Consider the following 21423-nt stretch of genomic DNA (forward strand, 5'->3'; position numbering starts at 1 on the left):
TGAAAGAATTATTCTTCATATTTTCTTGTCAAGATTAATACTTGTTTAGTTAGCACATAAAATTTTTCCATGCAAGTCCTATTTAGTACAATAACATTTTCATGAAATTCCTATTTAATAATTAAATCACTATTATATCTAATATTGACCGACCATTATTTGAGTCAATAAGTATTTTTTTTCTGTCGGCTGAGTCAATAATCTACTCTAATGTTTAACGTGTTTATTGTTTTCTACGGACAAATTAATTAAAGCAAAAAGCAAAGAAAAGGAAAATTAGCAAAAGCTAGTATTTTCCCCATCTTCTATTTTGTATATATCCTTTGGAAATTTCCAAATTCTCGATACAGGGGCAAAATGGTCATTTCAGTTACTGAATTTTTCGAACCTATTTCGCTATTTTGTCCATCTTCTCAAACTTCTTTTTCGTCTTCGTCGTCTCCGATCTTAGGGTTTAAGAGAGTCGAATCACTAGTAGCGGGCAACAACCTCCACTCTCGGTCGCCGATCGAAATTCGCTTTCGCTAGTTACTCAGTATCGATCCCTTCGTTTCTCCGTTCTCTGATTATCCCGATTAGGGCTTGATCGGTGATGGTGTCTGGGTCCAGAACCGGCGGTAATCGGGCGATGGATGATGGAGATAGAAAGCTGATTGAGTCGATTAGAGAAATCGTGGGTAATCACACCGACGCCGATATCTACGCCGCCTTGAAAGAAGCTGACATGAACGCCGACGAGGCTGTGCAGAAGCTGATTCATCAAGGTTTCTCTCTCTCTCTCTTCGTCTCTTTGACGAAAGCTAGGGTCTTTGCGTGCGTGTGTAGAATGCTGTAGATGGGTTTTGCAAAAGTTTCGGTTTTTGATCTTATCTTACGGAGTTTTGTTGATAATTCGATATGTTATTCTGGTGGCGAGTTCGAATACGTGTGTTATTGTTTCTATTACCATTATGGTTTGCTAAAGGCTTTTTCTTTTTGTTCAGATCCGTTCCATGAGGTGAAGAGAAGAAGAGACAGGAAGAAAGAGGTAAGCTCACAATTGTTTTTTTTGGCCCCTTCCACTGCATTTGAAGAAGGGGACTGGGTTGTTTTGTTTATAGTGCTTGTGTTACTAGTTTATCTCATTGGGTGTCTACATGTGCTAAGTTTGGTTATTGTGTTTTGTGGACATTCCAACCATCCTTAGTATGAAATTTTGTTGGTGCTTGGAAACTTTGTCAACTTTTCTATACATTCAAATAGTTTGCTGAATCCCTGGAGATCATTAGGATCCTTCTTTTATGTTTCCGGGTTCAGTTTGGCAGTCGTCTCTATGTGAGAAAGGGTGTTGCACATTTTTGTCTTATATGAACTCTGATTTTATGCGGAATGTCCTTTGTTTGGATCAGGTTGCAGTATTGGTTGAGCCTGCCGACGAAAAGAAACCTCTTGAAAGTGTTACCAGTGAGGTGAACGTTCGTACACAGCCTGAGCATAATGCTCGGAGAGGAGGCTACAGTAGGAATGTCTTCCCTAGGAACGCTGCTCCACGAGATGATTTTCATAGGAACACTGCTCCGCGAAATGAACTTCCTAGGAACGCTGCTCCACGAAATGAGTTTCCTAGGAACGCTGCTCAACAACATGAGTTTCCTGGGAACCCTGCTCCACGTAATGCCTTTCTTAGGAACGCTGCTCCACGAAATGCATTTCCTAGGAATCCTGCTACTGGTAAATCAACATGATGATAACATACTTGCCAGTTTCCTTCGTTATGTCTGTGCCACAATCCTTTAGCCTCGGGTGAATTAAAAACGAAAATGTGTTGGTTGAGAAAAAAAATAGAAGAAACTGGACTCTAATGCATGTCTTGATTTTTTTGATTTTTGAATCTCTGTGATTGGCGTTAGGCCTTCAAGTTTCGTGTAATGTATGAACCATATTCATCTATAAGTGCTGTTTCGTATGTCTGAATTGGTTTGTTTCATGTTAGTGCAGGATCCAAGAAAGAGTTTCGTGTTGTTAGAGACAATAGGTCTAATCCAAATGTTGGTGAAGAGTTGAAGTATACTTCCGCTCACCAGTCTTCTGGATTAAACATTAGCAAAGTAATGGCCTCTCAGAACCAAAAGGGGTATGTTCTTCAATTTTACATTATCCTGTTGTTCGTATTCTAGCATGTTCTATCGCCGGCTTGCCTTGTTTTGCTTCCTTTTTTTTTTATATATATGTGCAAAAACATGATACTCTTTAATGATTGTTTTTAATGTTACTGTAAGGGAGTATGTCTCTGTAGCTGTACTATTACAAAAACTAAGTTACGTAAGACTCTTTAAGATAATAAGAGGCATACATAGTTTTTTGGCATTGTGTTTTAGTAGACGGAGAGAATAATGCGTATGTTCACTTGGTAGGCATCCCACTGCAGTTTACCTCAGACATGGTTACTTATTGGGAAATAGAAATAAAGCCCATGAGAACTTGTTATCTTATAATTTCGAGAAAAAAAGCTATGCTGAATTCAGATGAGAAAAATAAGATTGGGGCCCTTATTTTCATTGTTTGGCAGCTTAACAGGTGGTGTAGGCAATCGTCGATCTCCTGGGGATCAAGATTTTTCAAAAGATTGTAATGCAGTAGCAGATGTCAGGCTCAGAGATTCTGAAATTGCTCCATTGCACCATCCAACCAGAAAAGAACTCTCTGATGGAAAGCAGACGGCCCGTAGTGTTACCTTGCCATCAACCAATTCAGTTATTGGTGTATATCCGTCTTCCACAGATCCAGTTCATGTACCATCTCCTGTTTCTAGATCATCACCTGTGGGAGCTATTAAACGTGAAGTAAGAGGTGGAGGCTTTGGTGGAAAACCTTCTGAAAATGTTGGTAAAAATCCATCTGCATCTGCGGGTTCTTTGTCAGGGTCCTCGATTAGAAAGATTGGGACTCCAAATGCACATCGATCATCTTCCCCAAATTCAAAGATTGATCAAGTCAGTCAAACTACTTTACGAGAGTCTGTTTTACCCAGCGGTGGGGAAAAGAATAGACCTGTTTTGAACAGGCAGCGTGGAAACAGAGGAAGCCAAAATGCTAGAACACAACAAGTTGGTGGTCATACAAAAGGTAATTTATATGCAAGTATTAATTCTGCTAACCATTTTGCCTCAGGAGGCACTATAAATTTTGCGTCTAGCTGATGTTTTGGTTTATATAATCTTTTTTCAATCCTTTTTTCTATCATGACTTCTGATATTCTTGGTCAAACTGTTCTTAATGCAGGAGTCTCACAGAACAAGGAATGGAAACCTAAACCAATTCAGAAATCTGTTGGACATAACCCTGGAGTAATTGGAACACCTGCAAAGTCTCAGGCTTGTCGTTCTGATGATATTTCCTTAAACTTGGAATCGGAGGCTGTTAAGGTGCAAGATAAGCTTTCGCATGTTCATATCAGTGAAAGCCAGAATGTCATCATCGCAGATCATATTCGCGTCCCAGAGACTGACCGATGTCAGCTTACTTTTGGTAGCTTTGTTCAGGAGTTTAGTTCTTCAGTGAATTCAGAGCCTGCTTTCCAGGAATCATGCTCTTTAGAAGAACTTAGAGAAACTGATCGTAGGTAAGTTGGTGTTATTATTTGTATTTGTACATTTTGAATAAAGTTTAAGATCACCTTGCATCTTTCCTTAAGTAACTTGGTGATATTGTTTGCAGTTCGCCAGTTTCTTCTCCAGAGACATTAACAGATGGTCCGGGGGATAAGCCTATTGATATTCTTGATGATCATGTCAGAGTTTCTGAATCTGACTCACGTGTGTCGGTGGCATCTGAGCATCAGTTACCCGAAGAGAAGGAAGCTCACAGATCTGACAATTTGGATGAGTACTCGGAAATTCAATTGCTCAATAGGAACGGTCCACATTATACTCCTTTAGAGTTTGAAGAGCAGCAAGATCCTCCTGAGTTGCAAAAAGCTCCTGTAAGGTTTCCTGCAATTTGTACCTTTAGAAAATCCAAGGCATATATATATACATTCCAAACTTACTCTCTTGTCCTTCCCAGCAGGCATATGGTAATCACGGTAGTTATGACTCTCCGTATGAAAACGTACGAGGACAAGGATTACCATCTCAGCAAGAGGTAATTTATGTTAATGTTGCTGGCGTGCCAGCATTAAGTTGTCTTCAGGCTTTTCTTTGAGCAGTTGGGCCCTACATGTGTCATGTTTATCTTTCATTTCAGTAGCGAAGAAAAACTAACAAGGTATTATTTTGCTAATGGAGCAGGTGTTAAGTACTCAAATGGTGAACAATGGCCCTTCATCTACGATTCCCATGCTGCAGCAGCAGCAACAACAACAACAGCAGGCGTCAATGCAACAGATGTACCCGCAGGTTCAAGTTGCACATTTTCCCAATCTGATGCCTTATCGTCAGTTCGTCTCCTATGTTCCCCAGATGCCCATGCCAGGCTACTCAGGTAACCCAGCAGGGTATGCACACCCTTCAAATGGAAATAGCTATGTTCTAATGCCTGGAGGTGGTTCTCATCCTGGCTCAAACGGTGTCAAGTATGGCATCCAGCAATTCAAGCCAGTCCCAACAGGTGGTCCTACTGGTTTTGGGACTTACAACAACAACCCTAATGCGTATCAGATTAATACTCCCAATGTAGTTGGAAACGCCATGGGTCTTGAAGATCCATCTCGCATGAAATACAAAGATGGGAATATCTACGTTCAAAACCCTCAGGTAATGTTAACAAAGATGGAACTTCCTCTTGCCCCAACCACAGTTTTTTGACCTTCTGTATTTCTGAGTTGTGTTTCTTTATATGACAGCAGCAGCCTGAGACTTCTGATATTTGGATGCAGAATCCAAGAGATCTTTCAAGCCTTCAGTCTCCTCCATATTACAACGTAGCTGGTCAAACGCCTCATGGTGCTTATTTACCATCCCATACATCACATCCATCCTTCAACGCCGCTGCACAATCTCCTCAAATGCAGTTCCAGGGTCTCTTCCATCCCCCACAACCTGGTGCAATGGCGAATCAACACCACATGGGACCTGGGCTTGGTGGTAATGTTGGGGTTGTACCCTCTCCCCCCTCTCAACTTGGTGCTTATCAGCAATCACAACTTGGTCATCCCAATTGGGGAGCAAACTTCTGAATAAAGTTCTAACCTCTCTGTCTAATGGATCATAATATAGCCGAAAGCAAATGTTTTGATTTTCTTTGTGAAACGGCCAAACTCTCTATTTTATTATCTTCTTTAGTTAATGAATGCATAAAATGCTTTGCCCTTCCCTGCTTCATAATTTTTTTTTTAACTGTTGCTATAGTTTCTTTCAAAGTGTCAAGTAAACAAACCCTACAACACATGTGATAGTGTTTTTAAGTTTTTTTTTTTTGAAAGAAGTTTTTAAGTATTGAACCCTCTGACTTGAACATTGTTGCTTGCTGAGTGTTTCCAATTGTCACTGTTCTGTAAGTATTGTCCAAGTTGTTGATTGTTCTTCTTTGAGTTATGTGACCCATCTCTCCATTTCTTCACATTCCATTTTCTTGATAGAGAATCATTAGTCGCTGAGTTTGACCTAACTTCCCTCAAGCCTTTAGAATAAAATAAAAAAATATTCTTCATAAGAACTTGTTGAAGCTAAGCCTGTAGGTTTTGATTAGCTTCTTGATTACTTTTGTTTTTTTGAGGTGTCATTGCACACTATGTCATCATAGCAACATAATCTGATTGATCGTTTTGTTGAAATATTTACTTTGCTTGGGGGAGGTGGGTCTGAACCAAGGGGGCAACTTCTTTGCTTAAGGACTAATTTGTACGTACTTTGCTTTGCTCCTCTCATATAATAGGCCGAAGCTTTTTCATCTCCTAATAAGTCCCACCTTTCATCTCCCAAGTCCCACCTTATTGAGAAATGATTACTCTATATTAATTTCTTTAACTCCATTATTTGGAGGTAACTAACACTTCTTTTGTTTCATTTTTAACCAGTATATGGTTAATTAAACGTGTCTTCACTGTTGAGTTCACTCTATTAATAATAGCCACCAAATAAAAAGCATATGGTTGGCTTGAGATTCACTGAAACTTTGTTAGAGTTTATGAAATTTAGCTTTTACTGAAAATGGTTTGAGGAGAATAAGTAATAAAAATTGGTTGTGATTAAGACTGGCTAGAGTAGGGGTTTATGGTCATCAGTTGAGATAACCTGCATGTAAGTAGGAGAAGAATGATGAGCCATTTTGGGCGTTCTTGACCTCTTTTTAGAGAAAAATTGTAAGAAAAAAACTAATTAAGAAGAATTGGTAATTTAAAACCAAATATAATTTATTAATTTTGTAACTTTACCTAATAAGTCAAAAGTACCCATGATCGGTAAGGGGATTGATAAGCATTACCTATAACTCCTACCACTTTGGCTAAATTAAAGGCTAGTTTGTTGAAATAAAAAGACTAATTTCTCTTAACAAATCATCTTTTGTTGAGACGTAACTGTAATGTTAGAGATTGTTTTTTACTACAATAAAAGGTTTGAAACGTTGTTCTTGAATGTCAACAAAAGGACATGTCAAATCACAGATAGTGGAGTGATTCATAGACACGCATACACCAACATGTATGTATGTGGTAAGTATATTTTCTCATTTGATTGGTCTGTTTGAGCAAAATATGAAAAATCAAACGTATCTCATGAAGAGATTGCACCGTGTGCTGTCTAGCTATTTTGATTTAAAAGGAATCTGCTTTTTGCTATTGTATGCACCAACTCGAATTATGATGTGATTGGAATCAATTGTCTTTCTTTTGTCTATCATATCCACACATGCGTGCAATCCCTGCTACTCTTTTTTTATTATTATGTGAATTTGTTTTTCTAGTTAGTTCTTTACTATCAAATATTGCAAAAGGATAACAAAATTCTAAAGAAGGTGTAGTGGGAGCGCAGATGTTGAAAGCAAAATGAATCCATTCACTTTTCTCTACGTGTTTTTGTTTATATGAACTACAACGTAGTTCTGGTAATACACGTATACAAAGCAAATGAATAGTTAAAAAGGGGACGCGGATGCATCCGGTCAAAGAAGAGTCTACGAGTATGAAGTCTCGTGGATTCGAAGGGGCGATCATTCATAAACGATGCAGTTTTACACGGTCAAAGACGAGTTCTACGAGTGTGAAATGTCGTGGATTCGATGGTCATTCACAAACTACATGCGATCATTCATAATTTATAAACAATGGAGTTTTACACAATTTTCAATTGTGTGTGCATGTGTTCAAAGCAAAATAGTCGAATTTCTCTTTCTTTTTTTGGTAAGAAACCTTATAGTTTATATATCACATTAGCTCGATTTCTTCTTTGTTGCATTTTCTAATACTTAAGTATCGCTTTCTTTATACAATTCGACATGTTTAATTAGTCTCATAAAGATTAAAAATAACGATATACACTTATACGTTGCATGGTTTTTTAGTCTTTAATTTGAAAGCCCTTTTAACAAAAAAAAACTTATATGATTAATATACATACGCATTAGTTTAAGGCATAGTAGTAATCTATCATTTCCTTCATTTGTTTTTCATTTTTTAAGTATTGATTGATTGATGACATTAGAATAATAAATAAATGGAGTTTTCCTTAGCCCACGGGAGTAATCATTTTGCAAATGAGCACCATTAACCTTTTGAACATGCTTAATTCTTTATCACATATCCATTTAGATATTGTTTAAAACATACATCCTAAAACCAAAGTTACGCCAAGAGAAATTTACATTTACTTTTTTTGTTAAAGAAAAATTTACATTTACAAATGAATATAGTTATGTTAACCTATATATATTACTATATACAAGTTTACCGAGAGTGCTATAACTGTATTGGTTATAAGCTATAACTACTTACCACATGCGTATGTGTATTAAGGACATCATTTTGACATTTGTATTTTGAAAATGATTTTTCTCATCAATAAACACACAATTAAAACTTATATACGAGATGATTAAAAAAAAATTGCGTCTACAAGTCATTTCACTAATATTAATATCATCATAAAGTGCTTTCCGTTCGCCGTATAGTACTTAGCTTTACATATCATACATGTGCGAGACTAATTAATCTACACACTTCTATTAATTCTTACAGAACATACCATACTATTAATTTTTCCTTTAAAAGAAAGTATTTAAGGGCAAAGTCTAATATGTTTGTTATAAACACATAAGTTATAACCATTGATTTTATCAATCGAATCTTACGCACTCCGTGAAGTATTTGCACCGATTGCTAGCACCAAATCTATACAAATAACCTCTTTATCTATAAAAAATGCTCTAATATATAGAAAATGATTGATATATACAGTATGTCACTTCCTTAAACTATGCAGTAAATAAGCCTAAGTTCGCTCAAACAGTAAGGCAACCGGTTAGGCAACAATTAGGAGCGGATTGGATCGATATTTTTTATAGTAACTATTTAATTAGGATACACAACATATAGTTTTTTTACGAATATGAGAAAATTTTGATTACGGTCAATGATTTAAAGTTAAAATCAAGCTGTATAAAAAGAATTCTTTTGATGTTAAAAAAAGATCCTTATGGGTGAAAATCGGAAAGAAACGAGTTAGATTTTAACATAAATGTAAGTCATCATGACATAAGTTAATTATTTGAATTCAAAAACAATATTAATAATAATTATTAATAATTAATAATAAATTATTCTTATTTAAAATTAATCAAAAATATGTTAATTGATATTATAACAGTGTTGGGTCACTTCTGTATGGTAAAAGAAAGTGACGTTCACTGTGATTCATCATAATTAAAACTCATCTATACTTGCTAAATAAAGCCTGATTTTGTTAATCAGATAGATGATCTTGTCTTAATCCCGCTGTCTATGTCTAATCATTTCCATTATACTGTTGGCTCCCTGCTGTTTTGCCCTGTGCTTCTTAGCAGAAAGCTCATATGTTTTATTTTGTACTATAATTTGTTAGAGACTCTAAACATAGCATTATAAAACACAAAATTAACAGAGTTTTGTAAGAGACTTATAGAGTTTGAATACTATATATATAATTTTTTTCTCAAATTCCTTGGACGTTATTTTAATACTCCATCTGTTTCATAAAGATCCACGTTCTAGAAAAAAAATTGTTTCAAAAAAATTTATTTTTTACTTTTTTAATGTATTATATAATGAAAAATTGTAAATTTCAAAAAGGTTAATGGTGTTTATTGGATTTCTATTGGTTACAAATTATGGAAAATTGTTATTCACAAAAAAAAAAAATGTATTTACAATCAAGTTTTAATGTGTTTTATTAGTATGTGTGAAAGTCTAAAATATGTATTTTTTTTGAAACGGAGGGATAGTAACATTTTGGATAATTTGATACATTAGACTAATTAAACTGAGTGTTTGAAACGGTTCGGTTATATAATTAAAATGTAAATTAACTAGCCATGTTGTTTATAATCACCAAATATAATTTCTTATAGTGATTACACTGGAAACTCAATTGCCAATTAAAAGTGGGCTGCAAAATCATGGTTAGTAATGAGAAATGCTGGTTTAGTGTTAGGTTAATAAGTGATATAGTCTCTTTAGCCGCATTATTTGACTGTTCCTTCATCCTCCAAAAGTCTCTTCTTTTTAACCATTCTTTACAATTCACTAACACAACGTTGTTTCTTATTTCTTGTTTCTGATTTCTAAAGCTAAAGCCTATAGTTTCTGCAGGGTTTTCCAAAATCTCCATAGCTTTCTTTTTCTTTACTGTTAAAGCTAGATGGGCTTCTAACCTAAAACTAATTAATGTTAAGTGGAGTGGTCCATCCATTTTATATATTGCTTAGGATCCTTCCAATATCCGATGTGAGACATTTATCCCTAATACGTCCCCTCGAGATAATAGCTCTTTTAGCGTCAATTTCGGAATGTTCGGGCAAAGATCGATGGGCCGATTTTGGGCTGGATCGATAATGGATCAGATTGGACTGCATGGATCGGGCTCTGATACCATGTTAAGCTAGATGGACTTCCAACCTAAAACCAATTGGTGCTAAGTAGAGTGACCCATCTATTATTATTATTATTTTTTTTTTGATAACTCTGGTATCTGGGCAGCCACATTCCCAACTATCCCCCCGAAAGGGATCCAGCGCCCCAACGGTAGGGATGTTAAATCCGTTGTGGCCAAGACTCGAACCCGGGTGGCGGACAGTACAGCTGTACCTCCTTTACCACCAAGCTACGACCGCTTGGTTTCAAGGCAATTATTAACCAAATTGCCTAAAGCTTTAAACTTTGAATGTGGCCCATTTATTTTATATATTGCTTAGGATCCCTTTCAATATCCGATGTGGAACATTTATCCCTAATATTTACTCCTACTTTAAAAAAAAAAAAAAAAAAAAATATTTACTCCTACTTTCAAAACACAAGATTCACTACGAGTTCATCTAACCGCTTTGTTATAACTTATATCTCGCCGTAAATCATTCCGAATGCACTAGAACTTGAGAATATTAGTGATGATCTCAAAATATTCTGTTGTACGACTTTTAGTCCCACTTGTACTGCCACCTGAAACCTTGATGCATGTTCCTTTTACACCAAAGTAGAGACATATAGTCATCGGCTAAGCTTGATTTCCAAGGGTGTCTCCTTTTTACTTCCGATCACGATCTTAGGAACGCCCCCAAAATACTATTTGTTCTCATATCATTTACGTCTCTATAATAACAACCAAACCTCGAATAATGTTGTGTAATCACTAATCAGTAAATAAGAAAATGTGGTCGATCGAATGTTGTAGAACGATGTATTTTTGCAGTACTACTTAATTAGACATTCATAGGTTTAGAAAACAAAAAAGAAAAAAGTGTAATGGACCCAAGTATCAATATTGGGTTTGCTGTAATAGACTACAGATTTTTGTTGTAGTACTTAAAAAATACAGAAAAATAAATAAAATGAAAAACAAACAAGACTTATGATGAGGGAAGGAACAACTTTAATCTTTTACTTTATAAGTAGGGAACACATAAGTGAATCTTTGGGTCATGTCATGTGAATAAAGGCTACGTTGCTCTGTAACCCAGCAGTGATCTCCTATAACTCTTTTGATTCAAGACAAATTCTTAAACCTAACCATTTTGATTAGATCTATAATATATTGCCACCACCATGGACCATTGTCAAGAAGAAAGATAGCACAGGTTTTTCGTCTAATGGTTTTAGATTACTATCTCTAAGGACCATTGTTTATAGTTAGGTTAATGTAGTCAATGTGTTACCACTCAAGCTCAGTATCATACTTGTTGCTGAGAACCATTGTTGATCCAGCGCATGTAGTTTGGTCAATTCAAAATGAACCATTCAATGTAAAATGTTTTTTGTTTCCTTCTAATCAAAACATGAAGTTCAATATTTTTACCACTATATGTTAATGTTATAATATAAAGTATTATTGAAAAATAAAGAAAATGAGGTAGATAAAAGATGATTGGTGTTCATAAGCTGTCGAGAAAGACACGTGGCAATGATTGCCAGTTGTCTGCCTCCTTCCTCTCTTTTAAAACACACTTCCTCCTCTTCTCTCACATCTTCACAAAAGCCTATTCTTCTAAACAGAAATGGAGACTTGGGAGAAGCCAAGAGTTTCATCTTCTAGAGATCACTACCGTCAACCTTCCTTCTCCTCCACTCTTCTCGACCAAATCTACCGCTCCATCGACGACTCCCCTCCTCTAGAATCCACTAGAAAGAAGAAGCACCCGCACCGTAATATTACATCTCTCCACGAGGAACATGCTTCAGACAAACTCGTCTTTCACCGCCGCTCCATCGCCGCTGACTTCGAGAGATCCCGGAGAACCACCGCCACCTCCATCTCCTCCGTTTTCCTCACATATTCCAACTCCAGCTCCTCTGACTCAAGCGGGCTCTCCTCCTCCGAGCTAGACTCCTTCTACCTACGCTCCAAGTCCTCTCCTCCGCACACTCGTCAACCGAAGCCTATTCGAACCTCCGTGGTAGAGAAACCTAGCAGCAAACAAGAGCACGGTGGTTTCTTGAGAACCAAGTCAAAGGCGTTAAAGATCTACACCGACTTGAAAAAAGTGAAACAACCTCTCTCTCCCGGAGGACGCCTCGCTACTTTCCTCAACTCTCTCTTCACAAACGCATCAAGCAACCATAAGAAGCTTAAAAAAATCAACACCACCGTCTCTTCCTCAGCGGAGCAGCCACCACAGTCCTCCTCCAACACCACATGCTCCTCCACGTCCTCTTTCTCCAGATCTTGCTTAAGCAAAACTCCATCGTCTAGCGGGAAATCCAAAAGATCCGTAAGGTTCTGTCCAGTGAACGTTATCCTCGACGAAGACTCCTCCATCCATATCCCTTACGGTTATAGTAACAAGCTGCATGGAAACAACGTCGACCGCCACGTCATGGAGGAGGAGAACCGACGCGTTATCGAAGCGGCTAAGGATCTTATTAGGACGTACCAAAAGAACAAGGATCATTTGGCCGTGACAACGTGCGACAATGTTCAAGAAGATGACGAGGATGATATTGATGATGATGCGGCGAGTTACGCGAGCTCTGACCTGTTTGAGTTGGAGAATCTTTCGGCTATTGGGATCGAGAGGTATCGAGAAGAGTTACCAGTCTACGAGACCACTCGTTTGGATAATACGAATCGAGCTATTGCTACAAGTTTAATTGTATAATAATAATGTATTTAGTGAAAATGGTTGGGGTGGTTATATTAGTTTTTATATAATTTTAAAACGGTTTTTTTCCTCTTGAGGCTGTTCATGTTTTACCGTGTTCTAAAACTTATTTTTTCTTCTTTCTTAGCTTCTTTTATATTAAGTAACTTGTGTATAATAACTATGTTAATCATGGCGTATTTTGGTCATAGCTATGCGGCCTAACTAGCTTTCTGTGAGGTTTAACTAATAACTAATCTTTACTGAGAATTTCAAAACCTGTGGTTATCTGACAAAAGAACAAAGAGGAACATAAGTTTTTCTAATCTGTCACCAAATAGAACAGCAAAGAGTCTTTGCCTTTTCTTTTGTTTGCAAACTAAATTCTACGAGAGATTTGAGTAGAAGAAAAAATTAAAGATAATTAATGAATAAAAAAGTAAAAGAGTTCGATTTGATGCTCTACTAATAATGATCAATAAGATGGGCGAACAAAAGTGAAAGAGACTTGGTCTCAAATGTCATGGACAATAGTATCCAATATTTGATTCTTTTCGAGTACTTTTGTTTTGTCCCAATTTGATTGGATTTGGCTTCTCCTGCTCTAGCTTAAAAATGATAGTGTTGGTTTTGTAAGTATCGAGTGTTATAACACACGCTAGCGTTCTTTCCCCTTCATCATATCATCGGTGGCTAAAACCACAAAATTATGAACTTCCATACATGAGTATAGATGTTTGATTCTGTTATATACCAATGGGAAATAGTATTTGATCTCTTGTTAACTATTTCTTAACACAAAGCGAAATGGACATGCAAATATAGATACTAGAATAGTAAAAGTTTCAGTTCAAAACACTATTTACTTCTTTTTGTTAATCAAACACTATTTACTATTTAAATTTTTCAGAATCGTGTATTATTAATATACACGTGTACGTACGTAAGTCAGTTTGACAACTTTGGATTTGATTGCGTTGATTGAACGAGAAAGAATCCATATCTAACGTTATAAATTTATAATGCATATTAATTTATTCATAGTTCGGGAATTTATTTGAACATGCTTACTACACTATTAAAATGATGAAGTGACTGACAACAAACAAAAGAAAAGCATATGAGAAATATGAAATTTGATACAAAGTAACTAACAAGATTGGACCACTGAATCATAGCATTATGATAGGCTATTAAAGTATAAAAACATGCTAATTGCCTTGAAATTTATGTATTTAGTTAAGTATAAAAAAAATTGAATATTGCCTAAACAAAGCTATAAAAAGGCTAATATGAGGCTATTTGGTCAAAAGTTGCGTAGCCAAGAAAGAAAAATCCGATACAAAGAGAGATCGCATACATAGTACGGACCCATTTTCCCACTTTCATTTTCTTTTCGTTTGTTTAATCACTTTAATAAAACGGTTGTTTTTATTATGTATAGCTTACAAATCCCGCATCATCGAGAATCAATCCTTTAATAGCTTCAATAAGAAAAAAGTTTCAAAAGAACTCATATATGTTTCTCATAAAAGAAAATTATATAAATAATAGTGTGAGAATTGAGAAGGGTTTTTGATTAATGAAAAAAACAGTTAAACCAATTTACCGTTAGTATATAAATGAAAGTTTATCTGCCACATTGTAGAGTACTGTATAGAGAAAATCAAATACATTCGATGTTGAATTGATCAAACACTCAGTTATTAATCAAAATGGTTTATGACTCAAGTGTATAAACGGATACTTACGTCGGTAAGTAAGTACACTAATGTGGATTTGTCCCTATTCGTGGTGGGTGAAGTGGGGGAGTTGTGAAAAGTGAAAATATAATCATGAGAGTAACGTGCTGGATTTAGCCAATTAATTTGCAAAAGTTGACTCCAACAATCAAATCTAGTCAATTAAATAAGTAATTACTTTTGTATATAAACCAAAATGGCGGTAAGGACGAATTTGACAATCATTTTCTGTAAGTTTGAAAAACGTTTATTCTAAGATATATAAGACACTAGCTAGTTCGCTACCCATTTGTGATGAAAAATCAATTATAGAGTAGAAAAAGAAGAAGAAAAATAATAGAATACTATATATCGATTGTACGTATATATTGAATGAAGAAGTTATTCGTGATGATACAAATCAATAAAAGCATTTGGACAGCTATAACATGCAAAAAAAAAATTGCTATGTAGGTATAAAGATAAAAGGATAACTAAGGGGCATACAATGTCCCATATCAACCATGCACAACTCGTCATTCGCATGCACTACCAGCTATATCTATATAATATTAACTAGGCTAGCTAGGGCTTGCTCCATTTCAAATCACACAAGCTTAGACTCACACTCGATCGATTATAAGTATATATTAAATGCGATAGAACTCACTCTCTATATCGTGAGTGTGCACGGACGTGTACATGTCGTCGTAAAACGGTACATGGTGCAATGGTGGTGGGACACTCTCAACACTATTATTAACTTTCCTATGAGTATATGTATTTACGCAAGTCATAGCAAATCTGCATTCGACAATTATAGATTCTGAAATACTAATACTCCAAACAATTAATAGATCATGAAATATAGTATTAAATGCTGATATTGATCGATGTTTTCCCCTGAGAAATCAGTTTTATCATTCAGAAACAAAAGGATAACACAAATTATATGATATATACATATATATATATATATATAAATAAAACTATATAGGCAAATATCATATGTTTTCCATGGTAGTTAGTATAAATTATAAATATAATTACAGAAAACATGTTTTTTAAAATAATATATTTTCAAGGAAAAATGTATAGAAGGAACACATTAGTCAACATTATTGAAACAATTCTAAACAGTTAAAATACTGATTGCTTTGCTTTTTTTTTTTTTACTTTTTGCCGTAAAACTAATTTTTAAAATTTTAAGTTTTGTTAATCATACACTATGTAATTTTTAATTTTCATTTCTTGAAATGGTATTAAGATTCTTAGAATTTTTTTTTTTTGAAACAACAAATGGGTAATAGAAAATGTTTGGAAGAAAACAAGAGCGATGGACCAATGAAAAAGACAGGTTTGGATCGGAAACGAGTGGATATAAATTTAGCCCGCACGTGACGGGTGGTCGCTTCAAGTGTCGTAACTCTCTCACTCTCACGTGCGCGCACGTGTTAACCCTCTTATATTATTTCACCTGATCCCTATAAGAGAAAATATCTACCAATCAATCCACATCAGATGTGGACGACAATGGAATAGCAAAAAGATGGCAAACACTGTGCTCTTTTGAAAAATACGATACCAACAAAACATCAATAAGATATATACACTGTTTAGATATAGTTATATAAAATCAATTATATCTTGTAAAATGTAACATTTAATAATTGTTATTTGTCCTTACTTATTCTCATATGCGAATTTAGAAATTAAGCTGTAGACAATTGATACACATCTGATTTCTCATGTGGGTTTAATCTAGTTTGTTTTTGAAGGAGTTGTATTTATTGGTAAAAACACTAGAGGGAAAGCAAAATAAGAGAATGTTGGAAGCTAGACCCCAAAACATACTAACAAACAAGAATGCTTTTGTTTGTTTCCAAGAAGATTAATGTTGTGGTTGTATCTTTTTGTCTGAACATCCATGAAATGGGGGACGTGTAGCTCTTTCTTTCGTTCATCTTTTATGACGTTCATCGTCATGTTACGTTAAAGGGTATAATTCGTAACTTTTTCTTATTGCTCAATGACCCTAATGTTTTCCAAAAGTTGGAGATACAAACTAGGATTGAGAGGATGACGAAGATACAGATAACTCATACGTGATCTTGATATCAAGACATTTGCGTAATTTATTTAGAAAAAAGTTAGTTATATATATATGGATTTTTTTTTTACTTTCGGACATGACCCAACAAAAATATGAACCGGGTTAGTTTTCAGCTATTAGACTAATATATCATGGATATTTGACGTTGTTTATGTTTTCTATGAGACATAAAATCCTTTTAAATGAATGTTAAATTTGTTCATATTATAAAAAAAAATTTACAACTTGTGTTACTTTATTTGGATGAAAAGAAAGGTATACTTGGAAACTAAAAACTTCGTCTTTAAAACTCCATTTAGCGAGAAGCGAACCATATACTCATTTGCCTGAGAATATTTTGCTTCAACTCTGCCCCTTACTGAATCAATGCAGTTGCGTATGTGCTTGTCAACATAAGCAATCAGGAGGGTCGGCTCGTGAGATGTTGTCCATGCTGTCTGCTATTTCTCTCTCGCCACGTTATTTATACTAGATTGAAAAACCGTGCGAACCAAGAACCCTCGTGTGCCATCCAAATAGAGTCCGCTGTAGATTCTGGCTCCAGTCATTCGAATAATTGTGATTTAGCAAGTTTCTTGTGAGGCTAATCCAAATAAACTCAAGAGTCAGGACACGGAAAAATAAGCGGTTTCTTGTTTCGATGGTGTCAACGCAACCACAATTAAGTAATGCATAAGAGAAATCAAGAAACAGATACAAGCAAACACACCTATGTTTTATTAGAAATCGTCTAAACAATCTATTACAAAACTTGATTAATCAGCTTTACCCAGCTTGTTAACACCCTAACAATTGCTACTGAAAAATTCATAATCTATCCAAACTTGTCTATCTATCGTCGTATGCTTCAACGTCTGTTTCAGCACGACCCAATAATACTCTTAAGTAATTTTTATCCTTCCTATATAATAATAACTCAGTGTCTTATAGAATACACAAGTCTCCAAAGCTATTTGATAGTGATCTCCACGTTTCCAAAACTCTTTATCCAAGGAACATAGATATGGACAATTTCCATAGTTATAAGTACAGTTTTCTTTTTTTGGAATTGCACTTATTATTCAAAGCATAAACTTGTTCTTCAAGTTTATCTCTTACATTTTTACCACGGTATAAATTTGCTCTTCAAATTTATCTCACGCCAGCTCAACATCTTACATCGATTCACATGGTCTCCACCACTTTGCATGCCTCCTCTGACACACTGCATCAGCAAGTAATCCAACAACTACGTCAAAACATAAACCCTCAAGTTTATCCTTTTCCAGCTATAAAATCTTGCATCCAGACCCAACCATGAGAAAGTTTAAAACAACATAGACCGGAAGCACAAAATTTTTTGAGGGTCTATTAACCAATTAAGTTACACAAAATTTTAAAAAAAATATTGACCAGAAAATTCATATACTTATTTTCATAGGGCCGGAAGCTTATGTTTCCATAGTTTATGCCCATGACCGCTACTGCTTTCATCCACATGGTATTTACGACTTTGTATGTCTTTTGTATTAACGATTAATGTATCTAGTATTAGTAATTTTGTCGTCTAATTAGTCATAGAAGACTATTGACATCTAGAAGCTCTGATTTACATCTTCAAATGGAAGTGTCGCAGAGAATGCGTATTGTATGAAACAAAATTATAATAGTCAGCACGTAAAGCTTGAGTTATTTGAGAGGGAAAATAGAAATGATAAAGTCATTTACAACTCTCCATACCTACCATAGAGTCATAGACCAGTTTTTATTTACATATTTTTGTTATCTATTTTTATTGAAAACTCGAATTTTAGAACAAGGATTTAACTTCTTCCAAAAATCATTGTTATGAGCTATCGGTGTTGCATTTGATATTTAGAATTAGATTTAGTGTGTACTTCTGGCCAGAGACATGTATACGTAGTCAGGTATTAATATGTGATTCTCTTATTCCAACTGCAACAAGTTAATGACGAAGAACAGAATCACATGGAAGGAGAGCAAGAAAACACTATTAATTGCCTCTGGATTTGTCATAAACCAACCTAACTCCACCAAATCATTAACTTCCAGTAGTGTGCCCAGGCATGATGCATAAACCTTGTCTTCTTTCTATTTATGGACCCATTCCCTATAAATTATACTCATAATTTAATCGACAATATTACTTTATAAGGATAACGACTGATCCATCACAAACCGGTCAATGTCATCGTCTTGTTTTCTATATGTATCTAAACGAAATAAACTTTTGTTTGTTAGGTAACATATATAATGGGCTTAAAACTAAGATGGGCCTAAATATCTAAACAAGTTTAAACCCAACTTGATCTGCTTTAGTTTCGTAATGTCGTCCTCCTCGTCGTCGTTCTAATATTTTCTCTCTCCATCTCGTCGATGAGCTCCGTTCGGAAAAGTGAGTAATTGATTCGTCGTATACGAAGATGTTGAATCTATTGTTATTTGATTAGTAGCTTTGTATACTCTTTCACCGCGCCGATTTGACCATATCTGTTTTTTTTTTTTTTTTTGGTCACAGTTGTTGTTCATCTAAGAGCTACAGGAGGTGCTCCGATACTGAAACAAAATAAGTTCAAGGTAGCTTATTCTCGAATCAATCACATTCTTTCCTTAGGGAATTATCAACTTTTGATTTTGAGTTGAGACTTGAGATTAGGGTTCTTGAGTTGTTTATGAGCTGAATCTATAATATAGAGTTTCTTCATTGGCTTTTTGTTGTTTAATTGGATCCGGATCATATTCATATCTAAGATGCATTCATAGATTTGTAGTTAGTTTTGATATCTCTTGTTTGAGAATGTTTATTTGATATGGTTGGTGTGCTTTGTGTTGGCTTCAGATTTCAGGGACGGATAAGTTTGCTAAAGTGATTGATTTTCTAGGAAGGCAGCTTCACTCTGACTCATTGGTGATCATTTTTTTTTAATGAAATCCATATTTTTGTGTGTTGTTCTCTTTTGAAACATTGTACTGATGATGATATCTTTTCTTCTTGGGTGTTTGTAAGTTTGTGTATGTAAACAGTGCTTTCTCGCCAAACCCTGATGAGTCAGTAATTGATCTATACAATGTAAGTATTTTTTTTCCATCTAATTCCACTGGGCTTTTCTCTCTGCACTATGCTTCTGAAATTAGCTTTAGCCCTGGCTTGTTTTTGATCTGTACCTTCTTCTCTTTGCTCTGCTTTTTTTTTCCTGGAAGAAGACGTTATAAGCTTAAAGATTGTTTGTAAAAAAAAATTGCAGAACTTTGGGATAGATGGGAAACTGGTGGTGAACTATGCTTGTTCCATGGCATGGGGATAAAAACCGAGGATGTACATCATCAGAGCTATGAAGTTGGGCATCATGCCCAGTGATGGGATCTGCAAAAGATGATACTGCTGCTACTTTTATTTGCTAGGAAACTTGTTTGTACATTCATAGGAAATGGCTTTTTCATCTTTAAAATTTTTCACTTCAGAATAAGCATTACAAATTGCAACGGTTTAAGGGGTGATTCTGTACCATATAAATCTAACTGGTTAATACTTAATACTTTGACAGATTGATTCAGTCGTACTCGCTAGTTTTGTGTAAATACTGAACCGAACCGGTCTCTTAACCGAAAAAAAAACTAATAAGAAGGTTACGTGGAGGGGGGCGGGGGGATTACGATCTGTATGCCTTTGGGGAGTAATTACAGCTTGTAAAATCGAAATCTATTATTTTCCCCCAAATTTCTCCCTAATCTTTCTCTCTCTCTCTCTCACTTCCCCAGATTTAGCCGGAAAAAAAATTACCAAAGTTTTCGTTGTATGGTCAATTGTTCTTCAATAGACCTTCCTTCCTTCTCTCTCTTTCCTCCAGAAACACCACATCGGCGTCTCCTTTCCGTGTTGACCAGATCTCTTCTTCTATCAATTCCACCATGCGCTGAGAGATGCCAAAGGAATAAACTCTTTTAGTTTTTTTCTTGATCTGGATCGACCTCGAATGGGGTTTTTGAATATCGTTTTACTCGTGGCGATGATTCTCAGTTTCCATGCCTTCCTCCTTGCTCAATCGCAACAACAAGATCAAGATCAAGATCGACGCCAATCTCAATCCTCTCCTCCTCCTCCGCATTCATTTTGGGAGTCCCAATCTCCTCCTCCACCGACTCCTCAGTTCAACACCCCTCCTCCGCCTCAATCAACCGTCGGCATTATATCTCCTCCGCCGCCTCCACCATCTCCATCACCTCCTCCGCCTCCTCCTCCTCCGAGTGAGCTAGCTTCTCCTCCGCAGTCTCATAGAAACAAACCACGGAGGTTACGGCCGCCTCCTCCTCCTCCTCCTCCTGTACGAACCTTCAATCAGTCGGAGAAAAGCGGCCGGTTAAACACCGGGAAGATCGTCGGTCTGGTGTTCGCCGGGATCGCAGCATTGCTGCAGATTTGCGTCGTAGCCTTCTTGGTCTTCAAGAGAAATCAGCTCCTAAGGATGACACATACTTATTGATTTGGGGGAAAATATATATATATTTAATTGAATTTTCATTCATCGCCGGGAAAAAAAACACACTTTTTTGAGAGACGATAAGGAAGATTGATTATAATCGCACGATGATGTTTTCCTCTTTATTTGGATCAACACACAATTCATCTTAGCCTTTTTCCTCTGTAAATGGTTACATTTCTTGTTTTTGACTATTCTTTTCATTTGTTTTCATCTTTTTAAGGTTGTGTAGTTTTTCATTTACATGCCCTAAGACAAGATTCTAACTAAAAAGTCAAACACAACAGCGGTGGAGTGTAAGAGAGAATTGCTCTCTCAAGTTCATGTGTAATTGTTTTTTTTTTTGTAGCGATTCTGTGATATCTAATGA

At 35.8% G+C, this 21423-nt stretch overlaps 4 protein-coding genes across 7 annotated transcripts; all 4 read left to right on the forward strand.

Annotated features, from left to right (window-relative positions):
- The first annotated feature begins 378 nt into the window (after positions 1-378).
- On the forward strand, positions 379-5307 carry LOC103870075. 4 transcript variants are annotated; one of them, XM_009148175.3, is made up of 10 exons: positions 379-764; positions 984-1027; positions 1389-1710; positions 1978-2113; positions 2549-3105; positions 3262-3601; positions 3697-3961; positions 4045-4122; positions 4269-4733; positions 4823-5307. In XM_009148175.3, the coding sequence occupies exons 1-10, from the start codon at positions 593-595 to the stop codon at positions 5153-5155; spliced, it is 2712 nt and encodes a 903-aa protein (XP_009146423.2). In that variant the 5' UTR covers positions 379-592; the 3' UTR covers positions 5156-5307. The 4 variants fall into 4 exon arrangements, with proteins under 4 accessions (XP_009146423.2, XP_009146426.2, XP_009146425.2 ...); XM_009148178.3 differs by having other exon boundaries at positions 382-764; positions 4856-5307; XM_009148177.3 differs by having other exon boundaries at positions 383-764; positions 4048-4122.
- On the forward strand, positions 770-21420 carry LOC103870164 (formin-like protein 3). The gene is made up of 2 exons (XM_009148271.2): positions 770-784; positions 20335-21420. The coding sequence occupies exon 2, from the start codon at positions 20550-20552 to the stop codon at positions 21054-21056; it is 507 nt and encodes a 168-aa protein (XP_009146519.1). The 5' UTR covers positions 770-784; positions 20335-20549; the 3' UTR covers positions 21057-21420.
- Positions 5543-12946, forward strand: LOC103870077 (protein BIG GRAIN 1-like A). Its single transcript, XM_033291015.1, has one exon. The coding sequence runs from the start codon at positions 11659-11661 to the stop codon at positions 12757-12759; it is 1101 nt and encodes a 366-aa protein (XP_033146906.1). The 5' UTR covers positions 5543-11658; the 3' UTR covers positions 12760-12946.
- On the forward strand, positions 14383-20129 carry LOC103870078 (ubiquitin-like protein ATG12A). Its single transcript, XM_009148181.3, has 5 exons — positions 14383-18970; positions 19094-19152; positions 19415-19483; positions 19583-19645; positions 19821-20129. The coding sequence occupies exons 1-5, from the start codon at positions 18952-18954 to the stop codon at positions 19878-19880; spliced, it is 270 nt and encodes an 89-aa protein (XP_009146429.1). The 5' UTR covers positions 14383-18951; the 3' UTR covers positions 19881-20129.
- Positions 21421-21423: the final 3 nt, after the last annotated feature.

Source organism: Brassica rapa, chromosome A05 (assembly GCF_000309985.2).
Source record: "Brassica rapa cultivar Chiifu-401-42 chromosome A05, CAAS_Brap_v3.01, whole genome shotgun sequence".
In the NCBI taxonomy this organism is placed as follows: Eukaryota; Viridiplantae; Streptophyta; class Magnoliopsida; order Brassicales; family Brassicaceae; genus Brassica; species Brassica rapa.